The following is a 26,821-nucleotide window of genomic DNA, read 5'->3' as shown; positions in this document are numbered from 1 at the left end:
CTCTCCAGCCAAAATGTCCAGTGGTGGGGGTGCAGAACCCCAGGCCCGTGGACCAAATCTGGGCCCCTTCCCTAGGCCAGCCTCCCTTTCCTCTGCTTATCGTTTTGTGGTTTCCTGGCATTTGCACATTTTCTTTCCATTCTAAAAGGTCTAAGGCTAAGCCTTCTTGCCTAAGGCTGAGTTATTGGCAGCAAGACCTTTAAGTTAAAATAGGCTCGCATTTTTGCCCCCACCCCTCTGCCTTTGCCCCCGCCCCTTTTGCCTTTTAGCCCTACCCCTTTTGCCCCACCCACCACTGGAATGAGGCCCCAGAGAGCTTCTCTGAAATGGAACTCAATCTTCAGGCTGAAAGAGGTTCAACAACCCTAGCCAATGGCCATGCTGGCTTTGCACGATGGGAATTATAGTCCACCAGGAGGGCACCAGATTGGAGAACTGCATTAGAACAGCAGGAACAAAAAAACCATTTAGCCCAATAGTCTCCCACAGCAGCTAAACAGATGCTTCCAGGAAGTCCAGAAGTGGGGCACCAAGGCAGTAGCCCTCCGTTTTTTGTTGGACTCCCCCAACAGCTGGTTTTTAGAGATATACTGCCTCTGAACATGGGGGCTTCATAAAGCCATCTTAATGAACAGCCATCGACAGACTTCGCCACCGCCTCCCCCATGAATCTGGTCCATCCTCCCCGGCCGTTTAAAGCCATCTAAGAGAGCGGCCACCAACCCACCTTGTGGCAGAGAGCTCCATAAATTAGTTCTGAATGGTGCGAAGGACTTTCTTTTGTTTGCTCTGAGTCTTCTTCCCATCACGCAAGGCAGCATATTTATTTTAACTATTTTAAAAATTTCCTGGCCGCCTTTCAGGGCAGAAGCCCTCCCAAGGTGCCTCGCAGCAATGACGTACATAAAAAACAGTTAAAATATTAAAATATTAAAAGCAATAAAGACATAAACACAATAAAATAGCGATAAAAGCAACAATAAAAGCCGACAATAAAAGGTTCTTCCCCCACCCCCATCTTATCCTCACAGTGACTGTGAGTCAGGTTGGACTGAGAGCGAGTCCCAAACCAGCCAGCCAGCTTCATGGCTAAGTCGAAATTTGAACCCAGATCATCCAAGCCCAACTAACTTGAGGTTTGGCAATATGGTGTTTTGCCCACCAACACCTCCTTTGGTGTCTGGGAGCTGCCATGCCTGTGCTGTTGCTTTTAATTTAACTTAAAATTGGGAGTGGGTGGGAGTGCTCCCAGGTGAAACCCCCAGCCACCTGCCATATTTATTCCCCGGAATGGGTGGGGAAGATGTGGAGAGCAACAGGAGGGGCTCAGGGAGACCTCCCATTGCAACCTGATGACAGTGGGTTGGGGGAGGGAAGGGATTTGTGTGGTGTGTGTGTTTTGTGTGTGTGTGTGTGTGTGTGTGTGTGTGTGAGAGAGAGAGAGAGAGAGAGAGAGACGGAGAGAGACAGAGTTTGGAAGGGAGTGATCCTGAAATAGTGTGGGGTGTGTGGCATCCCCAGTTTGTCTCAGGTGAATGGGTGGTCTGTTAGAGCAGAAAACTGTGGATTCAAAGGAGTGGTTCTGTGTTTGGTGCCGAATCCTCACCTGTGTCTTGTATTCAGGCGTGTGGGCAAGTTCGCCTGTGTTTTAACCACACCAGCTTACCTTTCAGTGAAATGGACGCTTTGAGACTGGCAGCCATCCCATAAATGGGCACCCCCACCATGACAGCCACTCTGGGACTACGCCTTGACACTTTCTCAAAAAATCCAGATGTGGCCACCAGCCCAAAAAGGTTGGAACTCCCCGCTTCAACTACTATGCATCATGGAAGCAGGAGCTATAGGGGCTGTCCTTGCACTGGCTTCCCTGTGTGGCCCCAGCACCTGCCCTTCTCCAGGCTCTGCTCTTTGGCCATGCCCAGGAACCACCGTTTTTGAAATCAAGAGCCAGCAACTCAAACAATTACATGTCACGCAAGGTCTTACGGGGCTGAAAGAGAAACTGTTTCGCAGAGCCTGGCATGGGCGATAGCTTTGTGTTACAGGACGTGGACTGCCTACAGAAAGTCCCTGTTTCAATTCCCAGCATTTCCAGTTTAAAGAATCCGGTAGTGAGTGATGGGAGTGACCCACTTCTGCCCAAGGCTTTGGAGCGCCCCTGCCAGATAGAGTAGACGGGACTGGGTTACATCTGTACATCAGTACAGAGCTGGCGTCAAGGGTAGGCATGGTCAGACAGCTGCCAAGGGCCCACAGCCCAGCAGGGGCCCACTGATAACAGCCTCCTGGAGCTGCTCCTCCTTTTCCCCACTGCAACCTGCTTGTCTATCTGCCTCTCGCTCTGCCCAGACAACAGAGGTGGTGAACAGGAGGAGCAGGAGATGCCACGGCCTCCTTGCTCCCTGCATCTCTGCCTGCCAAGCCGGCACGTGGGACTCATGATGAGGAAAAGGAGGAGGAGCGAGAGCAGCTGGGGAGAAAGTGTCCCACTGCAGGTGTCTTGCTCAAGAGACCTCAGAAATCTGGAGCCGGCACTGCATAAGGATAAGGCGGTGCTTTTTGCCTTGGCGGGGGCAGCGGGGAAGGAACATGTACCCAGACAGAGAAGATAAACGCTGGCATGGCTGGTGGAAGGATAAGCAAGTGACGCCCCCCTAAATCCCATTAACGACCAAGGGTGTCGTCTGTGGGAATGTTCTGCTGTGCATAAGTGCTCCAAGCCGATGTAGAGAATCCGTTCTATGAGCCAGAGGTGACGAAATGGATTGCATCATTTCACACTGTAGGTGGGGGATACCATTTTTTTTTGTGCTTCCCCCATGTAAAAAATACCAAAGCAAACACTCCCTACAGGAAGAAAAATAGCACATCTGGGAGGGAGGGGTTGTCTAACACTGCCCTACTGCTCTGCCAGTTTTTTTACTTATAGAGCATGTTAAAAATGTGATAGCGCAATCCCGCCCACCTACAGTGGCAGAGTCCATTTTAACACCTTGTGGCTTTACCAACTCATTTCGCTGCAGGTATAAATCCCGCCCTGGCGTTGCGCCTTTCTTAAGTCTTGCAAAAGCTTGGGCTGATTCACACATGCAGGCCCATCCCTTGATGACGGCAACATCGAATGGTCATTTGCATGTGCGAACAAAACCGTAGGGGATCAAACACACCCCAGACGTGCCTTTAATCTCTCCCCTTACCTATGATGCCTTTCTGCAATGTCCGTTCTCACATTTTGCCACAAGTCGTCGTTTAATCCAGTGATGTCCGTGCCTGTGTGAACTGCCCCTTTAAAGCAGGGTTGGGAAACCTGTAGCCCTCCAGACATTGTTGGATTTCACCTCCCATCATCGCAGACTATTGGCCATGCTGGCTGGGATTGATAGGTGCTGGAGTCCAATGACTTCTGCTTGCAAGTCTTTACCCATTGCTGCTTTTATGTGATAGATGATATTTCTTTGTCCAGATGCTGCCTGCAAATTTGTGTGAATCCAGGAGCGGGGGGGGGGGGGCGGGAGAGAGAGAGAGAGAGAGAAGAAAAGCTATTTTCAAAATAATGAATCTTAAGAAGGCCATTAAAGTTGTAGACCTCCTCTTCATTATTTCTCTTTAAGGTTATTTATTAACCCAGAATTGCTCTTCTCATATTTCTCTTTTATTTGCAATCTCCCCCGGGCTAAAGTGTTATATATTCATCTTGCAGGTTAGCATTCTTTTTATGGTGTTCCTGCAGTTATATACTGCCCTTAATTTTATTAGTTTGTGTTGTATATTAAATTATGCTAAACAAAATGTGCAGCAATGGAAAGAGAAAGGATTCCCCCCCACCGCCGCCGCCTCCTCCTTCAGTGGATCTGAACCTCTTATCTACCAATGACTACTGATCAAGCAAAGCTATTTTCAATGTCAGCAGTGGGCAGACAGCCTTTCTCAGAAGGCCTCCTGAGCCCTCAGATTACGCCACCTTTGCTGCTTAGAACTCCCGCCAAGGACACCTGTGTGATGCACCCATCTCTGACATCCTTAAAATCCCTCCCAAACCTCACCTGTGTGTTTCACCTAAGGACGGAGTTAGATCTGGGTAACAGCTGGATTGTATACTGTGAAAAGTGGGAAAATAAGTTATTGTTTCTTCATCCCAGCAGCCTAAGGAGACACTCCTAGGTGCAACCAGAAACCAGTTGCCTTTCTTGTCTGAAGCAAGGTTGGCTTCTATTGGGAGCAGGGCCTGTTTGGTGGTGGCAACTTGATTGTAGAATGCTCTTCTCTGATGTTTTAGCATTAACTGATTGACAGCCTCGTGGCAACATGTAAAGGCTGTCTTGTTCCAACAGGCTTCTAATTGTCCACTGTCTTTCCTATGTGTCCCCTGTTATTGTAACAGGTTTAATTTGTGGTTTAGGCATGGTCCTATCAGAATGCTTTTAGATTTCATTTCATCTTTTCTTAAGCTGTCATGTGGGCCCATTGGATAGAGGCAGGAACTCTAGATCCAATAAGAAACAATAAATCAATACCTGTATCTAACCTCACTATGGTGTCCAGGTATCCCACTTTACTCATGACAGTCCTCTATTTTGCAAGCTGGCTAAGGACAGTCCTCTATTTGAAGGAGTCCTCTATTTGAACAGGTGTCCAGTCCAAATCTGGTTTAAAGTCAAAGAACCATAGGGAGGGAAAGCAGAGCAGAGGCCTAGAAGATGCCCTTACACAGGTAGCCCCTGAATGCCAGACTGAGCATCAGCTACCCAGCTCACCTGGTCAGTTTTCCCCACTATGGTGAGATATATTGTCTTTCTATTTAAACCACGGGTGGGCAACTTGTGGCCTTCCAGCTTTTTTGGCCTACAACACCCATCATCCTTCACCATTGGACTTGCTGAGTGGGGCTGCTGGGGGTTGCTGCTGCATGCCTGGAGACCACATCCAGGCATCTCTGATTTAAATTATAGTAATTATTTCTAAATTTGTACCCATACATATAAATTCGCACATGCAAATGTTATACAACCTGGTGTCCACTTTTGTCCTCTGACGCATTCCTCTTTTTTGGCAGAAAGCATGTAAGTGGCCACCCTAAACCTCGCCCCCTCCAATATTTCTGGTTCCAGGCCTGGTTTCCTTCCCCCAAATTCTTGGGCATTCATGGCATGTAGCTTTCCCTCTCCTCAATTTGCGTTGGCCACCGCTAATTAAATTCTGCTTTTCGAGCACTTTCCCCCCATCACTAAATCCCCGCAAATCATTTCTAGCTCTTCCCATTCCTCGGCCGCTAAGCAAGCCAGCCTGTAATCCCTCACCTCATTGTGTGATCCTTCCCTGAACGAAGCCGGGTCTGGAGCTTTCCTCTGGATTTCAGGAGCCCAACCTGTCAGGAGACGGAGAGAGTCTAAAAATACCGCTTAAGACCTTAGCTAATTTCTAATCCTCATTTTCCGTTAAGATGCCTGCCTTTGGCAGACGGGCTGCTTCTCCGCTTGGATTTACAGTCTTCCTTAAGAATTGCAAATCCTTTGCACCACCGTTCCCTTTGTTATCTGTAGATGGACTCCTCCTCTGCCAAACCTCACAGACCGTGATCCCAGTCTTAGCCTGGGTAACAACATAAGCCAAATAACTGTGCAGCGCTCCACCTTCGTTCTCCTCCGGCTCATCTGGCTAGGGTGACTAATTTAGCCTCGGTTCAGACCATCTCCCCACCAGGTGGACAGGAGTCCTCCGTGGCTTCTTGAGGACTCTGAGGAGGGGAGCAGGCTTCCCCTCCTTTGGCTTTATTTCTTTTCTTTTTTTGAAAATACTTTTTATTCTATTTTTATCTTTATAAATGAAATAAACAGTACCAACAACCTAATCAATATCTACATTTTCCCAACAATACAGTATTCTTAAGAGGACACAGCAATAACGAAAAAGAGAGAAAAACAGAAAACAGAAAACAGAAGGAGAAGGAAGAAGGAAGAAGAAAGCAAGAAAAAAATGAAAAAATATAAAAAGTTACTTAAAAAGATTAAATTTAAACTCCATTACTCACAAACTTCAAATACCATTCTACTTAAAAGTTATACCTATAACATTGGCGATATTACAATTCAGTGCAACATAGATAATCAACCTTACATTTCAATATCATATCATCAGTCTTAAAGCAAGGAAGGAGGCCTACAATTCATTTCCAATAACCATATATTGCCCTGCAGTTAACATATAATAGTAGAACTTAACAATTTAAGCAGCTTAAAATATTACTAACCAGTCTCATAATAATGATAGTAATAATAATAAAAAGGAAGGAAATTAGAAAGGATAAGTAATAATAACAAATCACTAATAAATTTTATATGCTTGTATAATAATAAAGCTTAAAATCAACCTTACAACAATCACTAATGTATTTTGTACTAGATATATAAATGAGTGTGCACATTTCTATACACCCTCAAACAGTAAGTTTCAGTATATCATATCCATTTAAAGAGAAAGGATTTAAAAGAAAAGGGGGAAAAAAGAAAAAAATGAGAGAAGAAAAAAAAAGACGAATATATATGAGCAATTATCTCTAGCCTAGCCTGGATCTTACAGACTAAACATAGCCAGTTAACAAAACATGTTTATAAATTCCAGTTCATGGGGCTGGAAATGAAGTCTCGTGTGTTCTTCCGATTAGCCACGCCTCCGCCATTTCGTGATTTAGAAACTTCTTCATCTGACCTTCAAAAAAAATGCAAAATGTAGCGGATATTTTAAATGATATTGTAAGTTCATTTGTTTTGCCAGGTTTTTTGCCTTGGTAAATTGCCTTCTTTTATCAGCAATGTCTTTGGTGTAATCCGGAAATAACATGACTTGTTCTCGTTTTGATCCCCAAACAAGACTTCCACCCCCTCTTGCCAAATGCAGGACATAATTTTTAGTGGCAATTCTTGCAAATTGGACTATAATAGTATAACCAGTCCCTTTGGCATTTGGCACACGGAATGCCTGCTCAGTATCAAGTAAATAATCAGATGACACAGGGAGTATGTCATGCAGAAGCTTATCTACAAAAGTAGATAAATTTACATCAGTAGGTAGATTTTTAATACCAATAATATGTACATTTGCCTTGCGCATGACAGCTTCAAGTTGGGAGATTCTGGCAGAGAAATTGTTATAAAAAACTTGTGATGCAGTTTCGTTCGCTGCCACCCGATCTTGCAGCTTGTTAACCTTCGCCTCCATTTTTTGCCAAGAAGTGTACACAGCCCCTTGCAGGGCGGTGATGGAATTTTGAATTGTATCCAGCCTCTTAGCCTGTTCAGCAAACTGCAAAGACAAAGTTTTTATCAGAGCAAGTAACTCCTCTGTATTTTCACTTCCCGGAGCCTTTGCCACGGGAGGTATTGCGGGGGGGGGGGGGCAGATGGAGAGCCTGCTTCTTTTTTCCTCCTTGATATAGCCATCCTTCTCTTCAAACAAATGTTGCGGGTCCTCAAATATTGTTGGTATTTCTTAATCCATAAATTACATTGGAGCACGTCAGCCCTGATTTCTCCTAATTAGGTAGGAGTTTTCAAAACAGCGTTCCGTGCACCTGGGTGTTCAGTCATGCTGGCCACATGACCACGGAAGCGTCTTCCGACGGCGCTGGCTCTTCGGCTTAGAAATGGAGATGAACACCACACCCTAGAGTCGGACACGACTGGTCGGGGACATCTTTTTTTTTTCAAAACAACTTTGAGCGATGATTAAGCTCTGGCAGGCTAGTCTCGGAGCCCAGCCCCGCTGCTGCTTCGCAGTGAGGGCTATTCTTCCAAGACTTCATCCAGATGCTGCTGTTGCCTCCCCTTTTCATTCCAGCGGAAGATGAAAAGGTTTTTCAGCCTTTTAAAAGCTGTTTGAGATAGCATCCTGCGGAGGCTCCGCGGAATGCTGCCAGGGCAACATTGGCTCCAACTGGAAGTCTTCCCTCCTTTGGCTTTCTGAACTGTCAGCAGACCAAGAGAGGCTCAGTGCCCCATGCTCATCAGAAGAACACAAGACACGCCCTGCTGGATCAGACCAAGGGCCATCCAGTCATAGAATCATAGAATAGTAGGGCTGGAAAAGGCCTATAAGACCATCGAGTCCAGCCTCCTGCTCAGTGCAAGAATCCAAGTCAAAGCATCCCTGACAGGTGGCTGTCCAGCCTCGTCTTGAACGCCTCCAGTGTGGGAGAGCCCACCACCTCCCTAGGGAATTGGTTCCATTGTCGTACTGCTCTAACAGTCAGGAAGTTTATCCTGGTGTTCAGCCGGAATCTGGCTTCCTGTAACTTCAGCGCATGATTCCGTGTCCTGCACTCTGGGATGATCGAGAAGAGGTCCTGGCCTTCCTCTCTGTGGCAAGCTTTCAAGTACTTGAAGAGCACTATCCTATCTCCCCTCAGTCTTCTCTTCTCAAGGCTCAACGTGCCAGTTCTTTCAGTCTCTCCTCATAGTCCATCATTCTGTTCACACAATGGCCAACCAGATGCCCATGGGAAGCCCACAAGCAGGACATGAGTGCAACAGCATCTTCCCACCCATGTTCCCCAGCAACTGGTATACATAGGCTCACTGCCTCTGATACATAGCCATCAGGACTAGTAGCCATGGATAGCCTTTAAAAGGGGGAAAGACTTTGTCCAACCCCCTTTTAAAGCCATCCAAATTGGTGGCCATCACTACATCCTGTGGTAGCAAATTCCATAGTTTAACTGTGTGAAGAAGCCCTTTTATCTGTCCAGAATCTCCCACCATTTCAGGTTCATGGGATGACCCTATTGGGTTCTAGTATTAGAAGAGAGGGAGAAAAATGTCTCCCTATCCACTTTCTCCACACCAGGCATCATTTTGTACACCTCTATCATGTCTCCCCTCTTTCCCCTCACCACCATGACTGTGCAGCTTGGATTCTCCCATCTTAATGGCAAGCTGTCCAGTAGGGCAAGGAACAGATTGGTGGCAGGGACGCTGCAGCGCCAGTGGGAGCTGTGCAGCCAAGGAGTCAGCAGGAGGAAATCAGGCTAGGAACTGGCCAGCGGGGGGTGTTGTACCTGCAACAGCCAGGCAGCAAGTTTGATAGTAGGGATGTTGGAGAAATCTCTTTTGGGGGTGGAGTTTGATGAGTTTTCTGCTGCATTGCCCAACTCATTCTGCAGCGAGTCAGGCCAGTTCATGGATTTTCCAGGCATTTTGTGCATTTCCCCCAGCAACTTGCACAATTTTTTTGAGCAGCGTGTGCAAATTTCTGAACAATTTGCGCAAATGGTAGAACCTACCCGAAAAAGGTGCAAAAAAAGTTCCCGGAGTTTGTGGGAAAGCCCGCACCTGAGCTCGCAAATACAAATCAAGTCATACACGCAGTAGAACTCCATAGAGCCAAAAAAAGAATCAGATTTCCCTGCAACAGACGTCCCTATTTGATATCTGGCTTTGCTCCCTCACCTTGTAGAGGAGCATGCAATGGGGCCCTAATCTGAAGTATGTACTTTGTTTCATGCATTCTCCTCCTGAACACGCCTCCATGCTACCAGAGATGCACTGCTCCATCCAGTCTGGGCATTGGCTTGGATTCATCGCTGCCTCTGCTTTGGGGGTCTTGGGGTGATTGTGGAAGCTCAACAGCAGGGGCGGACGACCAGTCAGAGAGTGCTGGGGCCCTTGATGGTGCAGACTCCCGAAGCGGGACGGGAAGGGGTGTGTCGATCAGAGTCTGCTGACGCCCCTTGCTCTCCATCCATGCTGTGGGGGGGCGGGGGAGTGGTTGGCATTCCTCCGCCAAAGAAAACCCCTCTTGTTCTGGATTCCGGACAGGGAGGTGGGAGGACACGACACCCAAGGACTGAGGGTCTCACCTGCTTCCCCCCTATTATTTTTGTTGTTTATGAAGCGTGGTGGGAGCCAGCTTTCAAGCAGAAGATATGCTGATCAGTAGGATTTCTCCCCCTGCACCCCTGGAGACTGGTGGCTCCGATGTCAGTGGGGCGGTGAATCTGCTCCGGCTTTCAATCAGAACTCAGTTGCACCTTGGGGAGCTCCTCTGGAGTTCTGACTGGTTCTGACCGAAACCCAGAGCAGATTCACTGCCCCACTGACATCGGAGTCACCAGCCTCCACTGCCCTGCACCTCTAAAGGTCTTCAAACCACACCAAATCCTAAAATGAGGGACATTCTAGAAGAGATCATTTGATCGCCTCCTAACGTCTGGATGTCTAATTTGGGGCAATCTGTTGTGGAGATGCAGAGGAGGTGAAATACCAGTTAGGTACCTTGCAGAATCATAGAATAGTAGTAGCAGAGTTGGAAGGGGCCTATAAGGCCATTGAGTCCAATTTATTCACAAAAATAACAAATCCTTTTTATTCTCTCAGGCCTTTTAACTTGCTATCCACTTAACTGCCCAGTTGTATCTTAAAGTTGTGTCATCGAGCTATTTTTTAAAATCCCCATGGATGTTTTTCAATCTCCTTAGTATTTGTCACTTTTCCTACTTTAGTTTTCGTTATTTTATAGTGGGTTTGTGGCTGCTCTTAGTTTGGGATTGACTAAATAAATCAGTAGCTACTCAGAATTAGGAACACTGGCAGCTGCCTTATACTGACCCAGACCATTGATCCATCTAGGCCAGTACTGTTGATACTGACTGGTAGCAACGGCTCTCCAGGGTTTCATGCAGGAGTTTTTCCTGCCGTACCTGGAGATGCAGAAAGCTCCAGGATCGAACCTGGGGCCTCCTGCATTCAGTGTATGTGCTCTACTCCTAAGCTAGAGCCCTAACTTTTAAGATGCCTCTTCCCATACAATCCTGACTGAGACTTCTGCTCCATTTTCTCTTGGCTCTGTGGTCTGGCAAATGAGCACAAAAGACAGAGAGAGAAGGCCGCCTCAGTTCTGAGAAGGTAGTATGACACCTTGTCTAGGGGCATGTGCTTGACCCCTCATCACCTGCCATTAGGTGGGCAGCAAAACCAAATTAATTCCAGTCAACATTCTTCTAATTTGACCTCTTTGATGTTTTACTTGTTTTTCCCCCATTTTGTGTTTGGTTTGCATTTATGAGCTTGTATTTTGTGTTTTTGTTTTGTTTGTTGTTTGCTTCATTTCCATCCCACCTTTCCTCTTCACCTATGATGAGAAGTATTGTATTTCTATTTACATAGGAATACTGAAGTGGGAAGACTGACCAGGTGATCTGTGTTGTCCAGTCTGTCTACTTATTTGTTATATCCTGCCTCTTCTCCTAGGAGCCCAAAGCAGCGGCCGTGATCCACCTCCTTGCTATTTTATCTTCACAACAACCCTGTGAGGTAGGTTAGGCTTAGAGTTAGTGACTGGCCTAAAGTCTCCCAGTGAACTTCTTTATTTATTTATTACATTTTTATTACGCCCAACAGCCTAAGCTCCCTGGGTGGTTCACAACAATTAAAACCATAAAATACAAGACAATAAAATACAGATTTATTTATTTTATTTAAAACATTTCTATCCCGCCCTATATCGTTAAAATCTCAGGGCGGCATACAGATAAAATTAATTTAAACAATATAAAACAGTAAATAATTTAAACCGCTAAAGGCATATTAAACCATTAAACAGGCTAATATCAATTAAAAATCTAAAACAATAACACAGTTAAAACAGTGTGCAACTTTAGGTAATTCAATTAGCCCTCAAAGGCTTTGGCAAAAAGCCACATTTGAACTTGACACCAAAATAAAATCAATATCTGCGCCAACCGGGCCTCCAAGGGGAGGGCATTCCACAACCTGGGTGCCACAGCAGAAATGACAAAACACAATATAAAAGTGTAAAAGTTTAAAACGACAATATAAAAATGATAACCAACAGAATCTAGCAGCAGTGCAATAATTTCAAATACAATACCAGATATAAAGCAAACTGAAAAACTAAAATGCCTGGGAGAATAAAAAGGTCTTCACCTAGCGCTGAAATGAGCACAATGTAGGTGCCGGGTGAACCTCTCTGGGAAGCTCATTCCACAACTGGGGTGTCACGGCATAAAAGGCCCTCTCCTTTGTAGCCACCCACCTCAGTTTCGTGGCTGAGCGGGGACTAGAAGCCAGGTCTCCCCTAATCACTACACCAGACTAGCTCTTATCAGGAACCACCTTGAGAACACCAGTGTAGACAGGTAAGATAAGAAAATATTTCAGTCAATACATGTTATTGCATTTATTTATGTATTAATTTATTTGGTTTACAATTTTGTAGGACACATTGTAAAAGACAATATCTAGTGACCTAGACATATAATTCGGGGAGGGGGCTTAAAGCTTCTTTTGGGGTGGTTCCTCCTTCAGGCCGTGTTTACATCTCTGAAATGAGGAAGGGACTAGGTCTGCAAACAAGGATACTAGCACTCCAAAACAAAACAAATGACAACCAGTAGTGCATCCAGTTCATAAATATATAGACTTAAACATTTATAGATTTAAAACTATAAACAGGTTTCAAAATGTGAAACGTTTGAGTGTAAAACACCACCTTCGGTCGCAAATAAGAGTATGCTACAATACCACTTATAAACTGAACCAGAGCCAAACAGGAAATTTATAATTGTGCTACTGGTGGTGATTTGCTCTGCTTTGGAGTGCTGTATCATGCACATTGCATCGCCTCCATATCGTTGAGAAGGAAATTAGAACCAGTTTCAGGCTCGCACCAAGTGATGTGAGCTTTTTGTCCAATGTGGACACATGAGTCAGAGTCATGCGAGCATGATGTAAGGCAGTAAGAGAGATGCACATCATCCCCATGGCCTGCTTTCACCATGCAGGATAATACACATTCAGCTTAGTCATTATTGTTGAAAACATCAGAAGCCTTCCCTGTCCTTATTGTGGTGTGTGAAGGCCTGGGAAAAAACCCAAGAAAAAGGGAGGTGCCAGGAAAAATAACTGTGTGGGGGGGGGGGGGTTGAAAGGGGGCGGGAGGAATTAAGTCTTTCCTAGGGGGGTTGTGGTTTTTTTTGGAAACGTTCACATCTTGAGGTGTGTACCTGATCTTGAACTGCTCTTACTTTCATGATTTCCTGTTACACCATGGGCAAACATCAGATGGGCAAGGAAAAAAAGGAAGCTAGCCATTTTGTTTGTGGTTATTCGCAGAATGTGTTATTTTCACTACCTTAGGACGGGGTGGACAGGAGGTAGGGCTAGGTGATTTGCAGTAGATCATCAAGGATTTCTGACAATGCCCAATTGTTTGGCTAAGCAGCAACAAATGGATCCCCCCCCCTAAATTATGCTACTGAAATGAAGAAAGCTTGGGGTGACCAGGAGTGAATTTTTGTGGGAAAGGACTGTGAGCTCTGTTCAGTTCTGATGTTCAAGCCAAATTCCCAGGCTCAGAATTCTTTCCTTTTAGGCCTTTAGCACCAAACTCTGATGAATGGATCTCGGGTTCTGGGAAAAACACGAAAGCAGTTTGAAGGGCTCAGTCCTGGGCCCAGTGCTCTTCAACATTTTTATTAATGACTTAGATGAGGAGGTGCAGGGAATGCTTATCAGATTTGCAGATGACACAAAATTGGGCAGGATAGCTACTATCCTGGAAGACAGAAACAAAATTCAAAGTGATCTTAATAGGCTGGAGTGCTGGGCTGAAAACAACAGAATGAAATTTAATAGGGATAAATGCCAAGTTTTGCACTTATGAAAAAGAAACCAAATGCACAGGTACAAGATGAGGATGCTTGGCTCAATAATACTACAAGCCAGAAGGATCTTGGAATTGCTGTCGATCACAAGCTGAATAGGAGCCAACCATGTGATGTGGCTGCAAAAAAGGCAAATGCTATTTGGGGCTGCATTTAGAGAAGCATAGCTTCCAAATCACGTGAAGTACTAGTTCCCCTCTACCCAGCACTGGTTAGGCCTCATCTGGAGTACTGTGTCCAGTTCTGGGCACCGCACTTTAAGAAGGATGCAGACAAACTGGAAAAGGTTCAGAGGAGGGCAACAAAGATGATCGGGGACTGGAAAAAAAAAAGCCCCATGAGGAGAGACTGAAAGAACTGGGCATGTTAAGCCTTGATAAGAGAAGACTGAGGGGAGGGAGATAGAATAGCACTCTTCAAGTACTTGAAAGGTTGTCACAGACAAGAAAGCCAGGACCTCTTCTCGATCATCCCAGAGTGCAGGACACGGAAAAATGGGCTCAGGTTACAGGAAGCCAGATTCCGCTGAACATCAGGAAAAACGTCCTTTTAAAGCAGAACGACAATGGAACCCATGACCTAGGGAGGGGGCGGGCTCTCCCACACTGGAGGCATTCAAGATGAGGCCGGACAGCCACCTGTTAGGGATGCTGACTTGGATTTCTGCATTGAGCAGAGGGTTGTACTCGATGGTCTCATAGGCCCCTTCCAACCCTACTATTCTATGAAGTCTGCCAACTACTGTTGTAGGGTTGCCAAATGGCCACAAAAACCAGCCTGGCCTGCTCTTGAGCCTTTAAGAGCACAATCCTATGCATGATTAGACAGAAAAAGGTCCCATGACTCCCAGCATTCTAGAAGTTATGGGACTTTTTTCTTTCTAAACACGTATAGGATTGCAACCTAAGTCACTAATGTGTAGTGGCAACAGGATCTGCAAAACATCAGTAAGTTAGAGTGCAATCCTGTGTTTAGACAGGGAAAAAAGTCCTACAACTACAGCTTGGCTGGCTGGGGAATGCTGGGAGTTGTAGGACTTTTTTTTCTGTCTAAACATACATAGGCTTCTTCCCATCATCAGTATAATCAGCTAATACCCGCACCTCAAGCAGCTGCTAAACGGACAGGAGAGGAGGCCAGTCTTAAAGCGCGCCCCCCCCCCCCCGAATGTCCAAGAAAACGCGAAAGCGCATTTTGCTCCCTCCTCGGGGCTGCGTTCTGTGACCAACCGCATTCTTCCACGGAAAAGCCGGAGTGACGCAGAGAGCATTTACAGCCCGATCTTACCCAGCCTACTCCTTCGCAGCGCGATCCTATTGCACGTTTACTCAGAAGTAAGCTTTACCGCTGTCCGTCGGACTCAGCAGCGAGGCTGCAGCCCTACTATTATACGTGGGGATAAGCCCAACTGAAGTCAGCGAGGCTTACATCCGAGTAGACACATAGCAAGATTGCTCTGGGAAAGCGGGAGAAGGCGTGGGAGCCTGACCGTGGCACGAGGCGGCCCCGGGACCTCTTTAAGCCGCGTGGCGGCGGACCGGAGGGCGAGAACGCTGACTCAGCACAATTCACCCCACGGCGAGCGCCCTATCCCTGCGTCTGGACGCGCCGTGATTCAGCAGAAACTACAGGGACGGCCTCGATTGGTGGGCTGTGATATGACGTCACGGGCGGCTCCTCTTGGAGAAGCGGAAGTGAAGGATGACTCAGCAAATAGGACTCAGCTATATAAAGCTCTTGGTGCTGCGCTCTGTTGGATCGGGAGGAAGCGCGTAGTGTTCTGTGTGGTCTGGTGAGTGACGGGGAAGGCCCCAGTTGGGTAGTCTAGGGCACTTGGGTTCCCCTTTAGTTCTTGATGCTTGGTTTTTCCCTTCTTTCTTGCTGACTGCTTCTGTATACTATGTTCCTATTTTTCTTGTTATTTATTATTATTATGCTTTCTAATAACTGAAGTTCTCTGGGTGGTTTGCCAGAATTACTTGCCACGAAATGCAAGGTAATAAAACATAGTGTAACTGTTTTTGCACAGAAAATTCAGAACAGCTAAACAATTTCAATAAAATTGTTTATTTTGGTAGCATTCTGTTTCTTACATTTCTGTCTTAAGCCTATATTTTTGTAGTTACGTTTCGCTATGCTACTGTATTTTTCTGTTTTTAAGCTTTGACTTGTAAACTGCCCAGAGAACTTTGGCTAATGGGTGGTATAGAAATGTAATAAATAAAACAAAAAATGTGAATGGCTCTGTGATGGTATAATAAACAATGATTGACTTGGCTTATATGAGATGTATGATCAGCAAAGCAGGCAGTTGTCCAAGGTTTTCTTTCAGAATTTATTTCAAAATAATATTTTTATTTTATTTTTATTATTATTATTAAATTTGTTAATTGCCCATCTGGCTGGTCACCCAGCCACTCTGGGTGATGTACAACACACAATAAAACAGTTTAAAACAATAAAATTCTACAATAAAAACATTTTCTAAAATACCCTAACCCACCCCAAATGCCTGTCTGAACAACCACGTTTTTAATGCACAACGGAAGCTCATTAAAGAGGGGGCATGACGGAGTTCCCTAGGGAGGGAGTTCCACAGAGTGGAGGCCACCACAGAAAAGGCCCTCTCCCTCATCCCCACCAGTCTATATAGTTGCTCTTTCTTCTCCCTTTGCCCCATTTAGTACAAGCTGAGTGGCGTTCTTATAGAGCAAACATAAAATGCCCCTCCCCTTTAAAAAGGACCAGTTCTGTGGTCAGGGAATCTTTTCCTTTGTTATTTTGTGCTCACTCTTGGTGCTGGGTTCATAAATCTTGTTTCCCGGGTGATCCTTGTTAACTTTTTCACCTCCTCCCTTCTCCCCACCCTAGTGAAATCTTGGCTGAAACTCCTTCAGTGGTAATTCCCCAGCCTGGTGCTCTACTTACGTTTTGGACTACAGCTTCCATCATTCCTGACCACTGAGCATGCTGGCTGGGGGTGATGTGAGTTATACTCAAAACCTGTCTAGAGGACATCAGGTTGGGGAAGAATCAGCTTCCCTATCTTAGCTTATGTGGTTCTGAAAAGAGTTGCTTGAATTTCACTGATGGCTCTGTGTAATACAAGTGCCTAGCATCTGTCCTTAGCAGTGTGTACCTTTCCTGATTCTCTTCCTCCTCCCTCAATTCAACTCCCCTCCTCCTGTTTTTGTTTCATAATAGTCTATATTCCCTTTTCTGCAATGGCTTGTATCTCCCTTGTTTTTGCTGTCTGTAATGCAACTTTTGACAAGGCCATGGATCTGTTCACATAGCTGGGTGAACACACACAGGAAGCTGCCTTCTACTGAGTCAGCCCCTTGGTCCATCTAGCCCAGTATTGTTGACTCTGACTGGCAGCAGTGGCTCTCCAGGGTTGCAGGCAGGAGTTTTTCCAGCCCTACTTGAAGATGCTGGGGATTGAACCTGAGACCTTGTGCATGCAGAACAGCTGCTTTACCACTGAGCTACTTCTCTTCTCCTGTGAAGAGTTGCTGGTGCCCCTGTTTCCTGTGATGGGGGTGGCAGAAATGTCTCACAGGGCGAACTTTAACTTGGCTGAAATGTATTTAGAAAGCAGCTATTATACTCCTTCTTTCATCTCCTTGTAAGAACCTAAGAGCAGCCCTGCTGCATCAGACCAAGGGTCCATTTAGTCCAGCATTCTGTTCCCACAGTGGCCAACCAGCTGCCCACAGGAAACCCACAAGCAGGGCATGAATGCAACAGCACCCTCTGGTCCATGTTCCCCAGCAACTGGTGTAGATAGGCAGACTGCCTCTGATACTGGAGTTAGCATAGAGCCATTGGGACTAGTAGCCACTGATAACCTTCTCCTCCCAGAATTTGTCCGATCCCCTTTTGAAGCCATCCAAATTGGTGGCCATTGCTACGTCTTCAGGAAGCTAATTCCAAAGTTAAACTATGCGCTGTGTGAAGAAGTCCTTCCTTTGATCTGTCCTGAACTTCCCCCCAATCAGCTTCATGGGATGACCCCAGGTTCTAATATTACGAGAATGGGAGAAAAAGGTCTCCCTATCTACTTTCTCCACACCAGGCATAGGTTTTGTACACCTCCATCATGTCTCTCCTTACTCGCCTTTTCTCCAAGCTTATATGTTATGGCCAGGCTTTTCTTATTGATGCTGAGTTCATAGGCACTTTCAATAACATATTGTGCATCTTGTTTTACTAGGATATTAGTTAGCCTTGCAAACATGCCAGTGCTTACCAGCCTGCTTGCCTGCACAATACAGTTGTTGGTCATTTGTGGTTTGGAAGGGGGGAAACCAACTTCTGTGAAATCTTCCCTGTTTGGGAGTGACTCTTAAATTACCGCAGACAACTTGCTCTTTCTAAATCTGATATTATCAGTGATCTTCAGGTGTGAGGATAACAGAGCCCAAAAGATACACTGTGGGCATCTCTATACCAGCCTAAAATCCTGCATTTAAAACGGGGCTTTCTGCTCTGTTTTAAATGCAGAATCACAACGACTCCCTTTTTCACATGCTTCCTTCTCCCCTACCCCCTTCCCCGTATCTAAGTCTTCCATTATCTTTCATTGGTCTCGCTCCTCTTCTTGCTGGTTTCCCTTTTTTCACGGCGGAAACCTAAGTGGGACACAACGGGGTAATTTGATAGCTCATGATCTGCTATCTATTTAAAAATGGAACAAAGGGCATTTAGTGCAGGAGGCGCCTTGAATGATAACGGCATCATGTAAAGAGCCTGCAAACTTCCGTGAAGGAGCAGTGTCAGTTGTAGGATAAAAGCTCCGTGTGAAGGAGCACTGTATGTGGCTGTGTACTGCTGGAAAGCCAAAGCATTTGAACTTGTAAACCATCTTCTTGTAGGTGGCAAAGACGTCAAAGAGAAGCAGGCAGTTTCCTAATAATGGAATTCCTGGACTTGGGTAAACACTGTTCTGAGAAGACTTGCAAGCAGTTGGGTAAGAACGCACTGACATGCAGTGAGTTGTATTTAGACCTTTTAAAAAAAATATTTCCTTAACAGTGGAGTGTCTTCTAGCAGCCAGAGCTGAAAGGGGCAGCAGCAGTCCAGAGGTGCTCACAAATTTTAAAAAACAAACAAACCCCTACTTATTAATGTGTTGCCTCTCACACTTTCCAAAGTGGCTTACACTTTAAAAACATGCCATAAAACTGCTTATTTATTACTTGTTTAAGAGCGCAATCCTATGCATGTTTAGCCAGAGAAAAGGCTTGCAACACCCGGCATGCCCCAGCCAGCAGCTGGCTGGGGCATGCTGGGAGTTGTAGGCCTTTTCTCTGTCTAAACATGCATAAGATTGCACCCTAAAGCATTTATACTCTCTCAGGCTCCTAGAGTGGCTCATGTATCAATAAAACACAGTCCCTGCCCTCGGCTTGCAATTGAAAAAGACAGAAAAGGAAAAAGGGATGAAGAAGGAAAATAAGAAAATATAGGCAGCTGTTCTGAATGTTTGTAAAACTAATGAATTGGGGTTTGAACGCAGATATTTCAAGGCCAGACTAGTGTATGGAGACTACTAAAGCCAGTGTGGTATAGTAGTTAATGTGTGGGAGATCTGGATTCAAATTTTGCTCAGCTGTAAAGCTCACTTAGGCTGTAATCTTATATACACTTGCCAGGGAGTAAATTCCATTGAATTCAGTGGGGCTTGCTTCTAAGTAGACATGAAAAAGATTGCACTGTTGGTGACTGGCCTGAGGCAGTGATTGTTAACCCTAATGTACCTAGAAGGGTTGCATTTTTAAAATTGAGAGCTGTTTTGAACTTCGGTCTGTTGGAAGCATTAGGTTTTAAAACAAAAATAAGCTGTGTATGCTACATTCAGCTATTTCTAGAGGAACAGCAGACTATAATATTTATAGGTTTTAAAGGAAGCTAGTGGTAATTGGTAATAAAAAAAAAATACATGAGTTCTTTTCCGTAAGTAGACATAAATGTCAGAACAGTTTTCCATGTGAATATCTGGCTCTTCAGAGACGGTTAAATGTAGGACAGTGATCTTCGCTGTAAGATAGTCCTACATTTAATAGTCTTGTTTTTATTTTTCTGTTAATGTTTTTAAACCGGCCAATAATCTAAGCTCTCTGGGTAGTGTACAAATTAAAACATAAAAATACAAAATAGCATGTAAACCTGTTGAGTAAAAACAAACTAAAACAAGTTAGATAAAAACCAAGTTAAAATTCGCTGCAGCACATAATAAAACCAGAAGATAAAATCGGCAGCAGGGATAAAACTGCGTAAAGGTCTAAAAGCACTAAAAACGGTTCCTAAAATGCCTGGGAAAATAGGTTCACCAGGTGCCAAAAGGACCACAATGTAGGCGCCAGGTGAACCTCTCTGCAGAGGACATTCCACAGATGAGGTGCTGCCACTGAAAAGGCCCTCTCAGTTGAAGCCACTGCTTTGCACCGTTTGGCGGGGGCGCCTGAAGGGCCCCAGATGATGACATTAGGGTCTCGGTAGGCAAATATGCATTACGGCCTTGTGCTACACGTTGGTTCTCTTCTTTCTAGACTTTCTTCCCCTGCAATGTGATGCATGTGAGGAGGTCTTCTGCAAAAACCACATTGCATATAACCGGCACAAGTGCTCTTCTGCGTACAAGAAGGTAATATATGCACACGAAAAGCATGGCACATGACCAGCATGTGACATGGAAGCACAGCATTGCGTTGCTAGATAGTGATGCTTTAAAAATCCCATGTATTGATGCAGCACTCCTGCTGTTCCATGATGCTGTGTACCATAAGGAGGCCAGACAGGTCTCTTCCCCAAGGAATTGACAACCTGAAATATTCTTGTGAAGGGAGAAATGAAGGTTAGCAAGGGAGTGGAAAGTGCGCCTGGGAGAAGGGGCGTAGCTGAGTTTCTGTAGGCTTGTGATGCTTGGAGAGGAAAACAGACCTTGACTCCTAGAAACGACCACAGCAAGTGGCTTTTGGGGTAATCCAAACATATCTCGAGTCGTGCCAGGTTTCGAAGCAGGGCTGGAATCGTGGCTGAAAGTGTGAGGTGATGTATCCCCAGTTTAGAGCCATGAATTCACAAAGTGGGTTGCTTGGTCCAGCATGCGGATCTGTTAAGAGTGCCCAGTCTTGGAAAGTGTGGGAAATAGCCTTGTCTTAACACAGCTTTCCCCAAACTGGTGGCCTCCAGGTGTTTTAGACTACAAATCCCAAGATTTTTCACCAGGAGCCATGTTGTCTGGGATTGATGGGAATTGCAGTTCAATATTCTTGGAGGGCAGACTGTCTTAACACTTTGGGGTTTCTGCTACTGTCTTTTCTAACTTAAAATCTGGTTGTCATTTTAGGATGTGCAGGTTCCAGTCTGTCCTCTTTGTAACACGCCCGTCCCAGTAAGAAAGGGGGAGATGCCTGATGTGGTTGTTGGGGCCCATATGGACAGAGACTGTAAACATGATTCTGCCCAGCAGAAACAAAAGGTAAGGAACTTTTTAAAAAGCAACAAAAACCCTCCCATGTTGTACATGCATGGCAGCTAAGATTAACCACCACTTTGAGAACTTTGCTCTGTATTTTTATTATTACACTTCTACCCTGCCTTTTTTCTTCTTGCATGGAACCCAAGATGGCTTACATGGTCCTCCTCCGTTTTATCCTCACAACAACCCTGTGAGGTAGGTTATGCTGAGAGTCAGTGACTGGCCCAAAGTCACCCAGTCGGCTTCATGGCCGAGTGGGGGCTAGAACCCAGGTCTCCCAAGGCCCAATACAACACTCTCGCCACTATACCATACTGGCTCTCTCCAGGTTTTTCAGTCTTTCCCAAATTTGATGGAACCATGGGTTATACTTTCCTAGTTGGCACCTCAACTTCAGAATCACAAACCCTCACCTCCTGCCCCCCACCACAAGAAGCCCTGGGTTCCTCTTTGCTGGCCTCCAGGTATTTGAAGAAAATTGCTTTTGTTTAGTGATTGCATGTATAGAATGGATGGGGAAACATTTAAGTTGAGGAGCATATTCCTTCAGGGTGAAGCTGTCAGGGGATGTGTACCGGCGGGGCGGGGGGAACCAAAAATGGGCAGGGACACCCTTTTCTCTTTTTCTGCCAGCCCTTCTATCCTCTCAGAGATTTTCTACCCAATATTGTTAATTGGCTGTCAATCAGTTGTGTCCCCTTTTGGTTTTGTTGCAGAATTGAGATCCAAGCACTCGATGAAGAGTGTTTTCGTTTCCTGCTTTTCTGGTACATAACCTCTAGGTGGCATTGTGCTATCACAGAAAAAACACAATTACACAAGTAGGAAAAAACGTTTTCTTTTCACAATTGAATGCTGCATTTTTGAATGCTCTAAAAAAAACCCAAACCACTCACTGAAAGTTCTGCTTAGACACAGAAGTGAAGGTGGAGGGTCTTGACATCATCTAAAGAACCTGTAATCAACTGTGAGTAGGGAATGATGAGTGCACATGTAGAAAAGCCCTCCATTTGCACCAAGCCATTCATAAATCCCTTCTCACACATTCACCTGCCTCCCCTCACTAGCTGCCTGCCACATTAAGGTTAGGAAATACTCCCATTGGCACCAGTGGGAGCTTTCCACATGAGACAGGGCATTTCTCCTGCAACTGTGGTGCATGGCGATCAGTGGTGCTGCCACCTGAGAAGTGGGTGTCTGAAGTTTGGAGGCCTGACCAGCGTATATCGGTGGGAGTGTCTTTCAGAAAGAAGCTCTAGCTGCCGCGTTCTGTGTTCAGGAATTTTGGTGCAGCACACTTATTTTTGCAGCCACATCACAGCAAGAAACAAAAGAGCTGCAGTTTGAGTGCGTGCATGAGGTCGGAGGCCTGACCAGAGATAGCATGGTGGCTGGTGGCTTGTGTGAGAATCTCCCTGTACCAATTTTTCTCTCGCATTCCCTTTGTGGCTGGTTCATGGCAAGGGGAATGAGAGCAGGGACACTGCAGGCTGGATGGACCATGACACGTTGCATGAGTTCTTACCATAATTGTTGTACTGTGAAGTGCCTTGAGTGAGTAAATGAGTCAGAAGAGACCCTGCACGGCGTAGCAGTTAGAGTGTTGGATCGGGACTCAGGAGATCCAGGTTCTAGTCCCACTTGGCCATGAAGCTCGCTGGGTGACTTTGGGCCAGTCACTGACTCCTGGCTTAGCCTACCTCGCAGGGTTGCTGTGAGGATAAAATGGAGTGCAGGAAGATCGTGTAAACTGCCTTGGGTTCTTTGGAGGATGAAAGGTGGGATATAAATCTAATTAAATAAATAAATCCTGGTTGCAGAACACTAGTTGCTTGTTGCCAGGAGTATGTGGAAAGACTTGTAAAACCTAAGCTGCCTTCTGATTACATGGTAGACTTATAGTGCTGGTGGGCAATTTGTGATTTTCATATGTTCTGTATAGCAGAGGTAGCAAATTGTATAAGACACAACTTTGAACGTGCCTCCCGCAGAACTGATCAAGTCACTCGTCTTACAAATAGAAGTGTGGAAATAGCTTTCTGTACAAAAGGTCTTATATTCCTGACTTGTCTGGACCACGGTTAGGATTTCAGTAAGAAGTAGCTGTAAATGGACTATGGGGATGCCAGATCCTTTTACTGGATTGTACCTTAACAGTGCAATCCTAGGCACGTTTACTCAGAAGCCCCACTTTCGTGATACGGGGTTTGCTCCCCTGGAATATGTGCCTAGTGCTGCAACTTTAAAATGGTAGTAAGTGTGCAGGGGATGTGCAAGACTCTCAGCTGAGCCTGCTCTAGCTTTAACTGGATGTTTTGGGCCTCTAGATCTTCACAAACAAGTGCTTCAAACCAGGCTGCAAAAAGAAAGAGATGATGAAGCTGGTTTGTGAACAGTGTCACGGGAACTTCTGTCTCCAGCATCGGCACCCTCTGGATCACGCCTGCCAAGGACAAAGCCAGGCCATGTCAAGAGCAGGGTAAGGCTACTGGCTTGGGAAGCTGCCATCTCCGTGTCCCCAAGCCACTGGGTGCAGACAACGTTTCCAGTTTTTGAGTCAAGTTAAAGAGGGTGTTTAAAGCCAGCAGAACTTCTGAATACCTCAGAGCAGACCATCGCCCAGTATGCTTGGCCTGACAGCCTTGCTTCCTTTACATGACCTTTTGCAAGCCAATTTGCATCTTGTTTTTTTCCCTTGCAACTGATACCATATCAGGCAGATGTCTGGCAGGTTTAGCATGCTAATACTGGGATTTGTGTCCAGTTGAACATAGGTTCTGTTTCCCTGCTCCGTTATGGACAGCAGGAAAGGCTGACGTTACTCGGCCCTAATATCTTGCCTGCAGAATGGGAATATTATAGCTTTGTGACTCCCAATGCAGAAGTACAAATGAAAGCACTCTGAAATACAGAAATACTGTTATGCTCGTGCACTCCACTCCTGAGAGGTGAGAAGTTTCGTGGGCGTCAGCACTTACTCGGATTTCAGTTTCCTGAGAAGGAGGACACTGGGGACTTGTGGTCTTTCTTTCATAAAAGGTTTATTTACCCTGTACTCAAGATGAGGGTCCACAGCGTTCCCAGTCCAACAGATCCCTGCTCCCCCTCAGCTACCCAGGGATTTGCTACAGAGAGCCAAAATCAGCTTGCTCCTCCATCTTGGATCCACTCTCTTCCAACCTGACTTCCACTACACCACAGGCCTCACTCGGCTCCTCCTTTTGGCCCAGTAGAACAAAAGCCACCAGTTCAAGAGTTAGAGATGGGGAGAATCCTCAGTCTTTTTATAATCAGAGGCACTGAGTTAGAAGGGAACCCTGGAAGGTAATTTAGACTGACCCCAAGCTCGTCACAATACTGATGTTCTTCTACGTGCCTAGTTCGCAATACGAGCGCATCTGTGGTGCCAGTTCCTCAGCAGAGTTGGAGCCAGGGTTCAGCGGTAGTGCATGGGAAGCAATAGTGTGCACTTGCGGAGTGCACATGGCACTGAATAACCCCAGATAGCTTGCACTGGAGGGAGAGTGTCCAGCTCAGCGCTAGGTCAGAAATGCTACAAGCAGCTGTGAGTGAGATGAGAGGCTGTCTCTATATTTTGTTAACTATCTTTGTATGTTAGTCTGTAATGTAAAGTTGCAATAAGTACAGACACAATTTAAATACAAGATAATACATAAAACCATACAATCAAAAACTGTCTCACTATGAATGTGCCTGCAAAGAAGGATCTGCAGGAGAAGCCATTTGGAGGGTGCTGTTACCTGCAGAGGCCCACCTGGATGTTTTTAGTAGGGGTGTGTGTGTGTAATAGACATACAAGTCATATATGAACAAACTTAAATACAGCACACACACACACACACCGCAAAAAAGTTGTGTCCCGATACACCTGTTTTGGTATCCACCACAGTGCCCTACCTCTCACATTAAAAAAAACTAACATTTTCTTCCTGGCAGCTGGGGCCGCTGTGCAGCAGGTTTCTGTTGGTGCTGAAAACTGCTGGTAAAAAGCAATTGTTTAGTGTGTGGGTGCTCAGACCCCGCCTCTGCCTTGTACTCTGTCTTTGGGGCAGGTGACTTATCCTTTGCCAAGCCTCCCGTGGCAGCCATTATGTGGTGGTGCCCAGGACAATTTCCTTAAACAGCCAAATGTGCCCACAGCTGCAAAAGGTTGCCTATCCCAGTTGAGGACACTGTGGGCCTGGAAAGTTAGACCCTTACTATCTGTACTGGGCTTCTGTGGGTTGCCCTTTCCAATTGGCTTGTGAATCATAGTAGCTTCCTTCTCATATGGCAGAATGTTTCCCCCATAGCCAAAGAACCCTTTGCTCTGTGCAGCGAGGCTTCAGGAATAATCAAAGGGGCAATGCTGCTCAAAACGCAAACAGCACAGCTGGCTGATAAAAAAGAATGCTGAGTTTAGCTGTTTCCTTGCAGATGTGCTGCTCTAATGAGATCGCTGGAATCCAACAAGATGTCTCCGAACTATCAGTTTCTTCAAAACAGGTAAATGCCAGTGCTGTGTTTCTCCAGTCTTCAGTGATCCCAAAGTTTTGTGTGTCTCTGTAGTGTACCAAAGGAGTGGTCAGATTTCCAGCTTGGGGGATCTATTCCTGTTTTTTTGCTCAAGCTCTTGGGATCCATCCACCAGAATCAGGTGCAAAACAGTGGCTTAGGGGGCATAACCTGATTTAGCTACTGCTTCCTCTAGGGTGACATACCTGTACAAGTATAACTCTACGTCTTGAATGAGTACAGATTGGGGATTCTTAACACAATACACAGAGTTAACACACAGGCAAAAGCCAACAAGTTAATCATTGTATTTTATTGTGGAGGGGCAGGTTATGGTGGCAGAACTGTTTTAATTTGCTCTTGTTTGAATTATTGGGAGCAGGACATCAAAATCACCCCAAGATCTATCAGACCCTTTAACCTTTGTTTAGCCCATGACCATTTAAAAAATAAGAATCAAAACAGTCTTATGATGCTTTAAACAAGAGCAAATGTTTGTAAATGTTTACATGTAAGCTTTATTGCAATATTCAAAATGATCGGATTGAGTAAGGATGCAGGGAACTAGAATGTTTTTGTTAAGCAAAACTGGTATTTTTGACTGCTAGCTGAACTTCAGAAAACTATGAAGAAAAGCTTAAACAATGTTTTTACATGATGATAAATGCTCACATTAAGTCTTTCCAAGAAGCTGAAAGCCTAGATCTTTACAGTCTTCTCTTGTGAAAAGGGATTGTTTGTAGGACTGTTTTAAAGCACTCGCCTGAAATTCAAGCTGGAAAACATGAATTTTGGAGTGGGCACTACTTAAATGTAGACCACCCTTCCCTACCCTGGTGCCTCCAGAAATGTTGGACTACAGCTCCCATAATCCCTGGCCAGCCTATCTGGCTGGGGATCATGGGAATTGTAGTCAAACACATCTGGAGGCCCCAGGTTAGGGAAGACTGGTACAGACACCTCTCTGAGAAAGGAGTTATTCTTCGTTAGCTATAGCTTGTGGCTGGCTAACTGCACTGTTCTCTGTTTCAGGTGCAAACCAAAAAGCTGATGTCCTACAGCCTGGGTCCAAAACTACCTTAGTCTGTTGACTGCTGTCAATATTTAGCTCTCTAAAACTTCTGCAGCTTTTCTATACTACT

General features: G+C 45.4%; 1 protein-coding gene across 2 annotated transcripts in view; it reads left to right on the top strand.

Moving 5' to 3' along the window:
* Positions 1-15,433: 15,433 nt before the first annotated feature.
* The window catches only part of LOC146336476 (uncharacterized), a 196,252-nt gene continuing 184,864 nt past the window's right edge, over positions 15,434-26,821 (top strand). For both annotated transcript variants that reach the window (XM_084818193.1, XM_084818192.1), the window contains exons 1-6: positions 15,434-15,470; positions 18,556-18,650; positions 20,233-20,327; positions 21,033-21,164; positions 23,492-23,643; positions 25,602-25,670. In XM_084818193.1, the coding sequence (XP_084674319.1) occupies positions 18,596-18,650; positions 20,233-20,327; positions 21,033-21,164; positions 23,492-23,643; positions 25,602-25,670 (503 nt within the window). In that variant the 5' untranslated portion in view covers positions 15,434-15,470; positions 18,556-18,595. The remainder of the gene's footprint in view (positions 15,471-18,555; positions 18,651-20,232; positions 20,328-21,032; positions 21,165-23,491; positions 23,644-25,601; positions 25,671-26,821) is intronic.

This window comes from Heloderma suspectum, chromosome 12 (assembly GCF_057233095.1).
Source record: "Heloderma suspectum isolate Gila_16-S chromosome 12, 16-S_ref, whole genome shotgun sequence".
Classification (NCBI taxonomy): domain Eukaryota; kingdom Metazoa; phylum Chordata; class Lepidosauria; order Squamata; family Helodermatidae; genus Heloderma; species Heloderma suspectum.
This window is presented reverse-complemented; position numbering and strand designations above follow the sequence as displayed.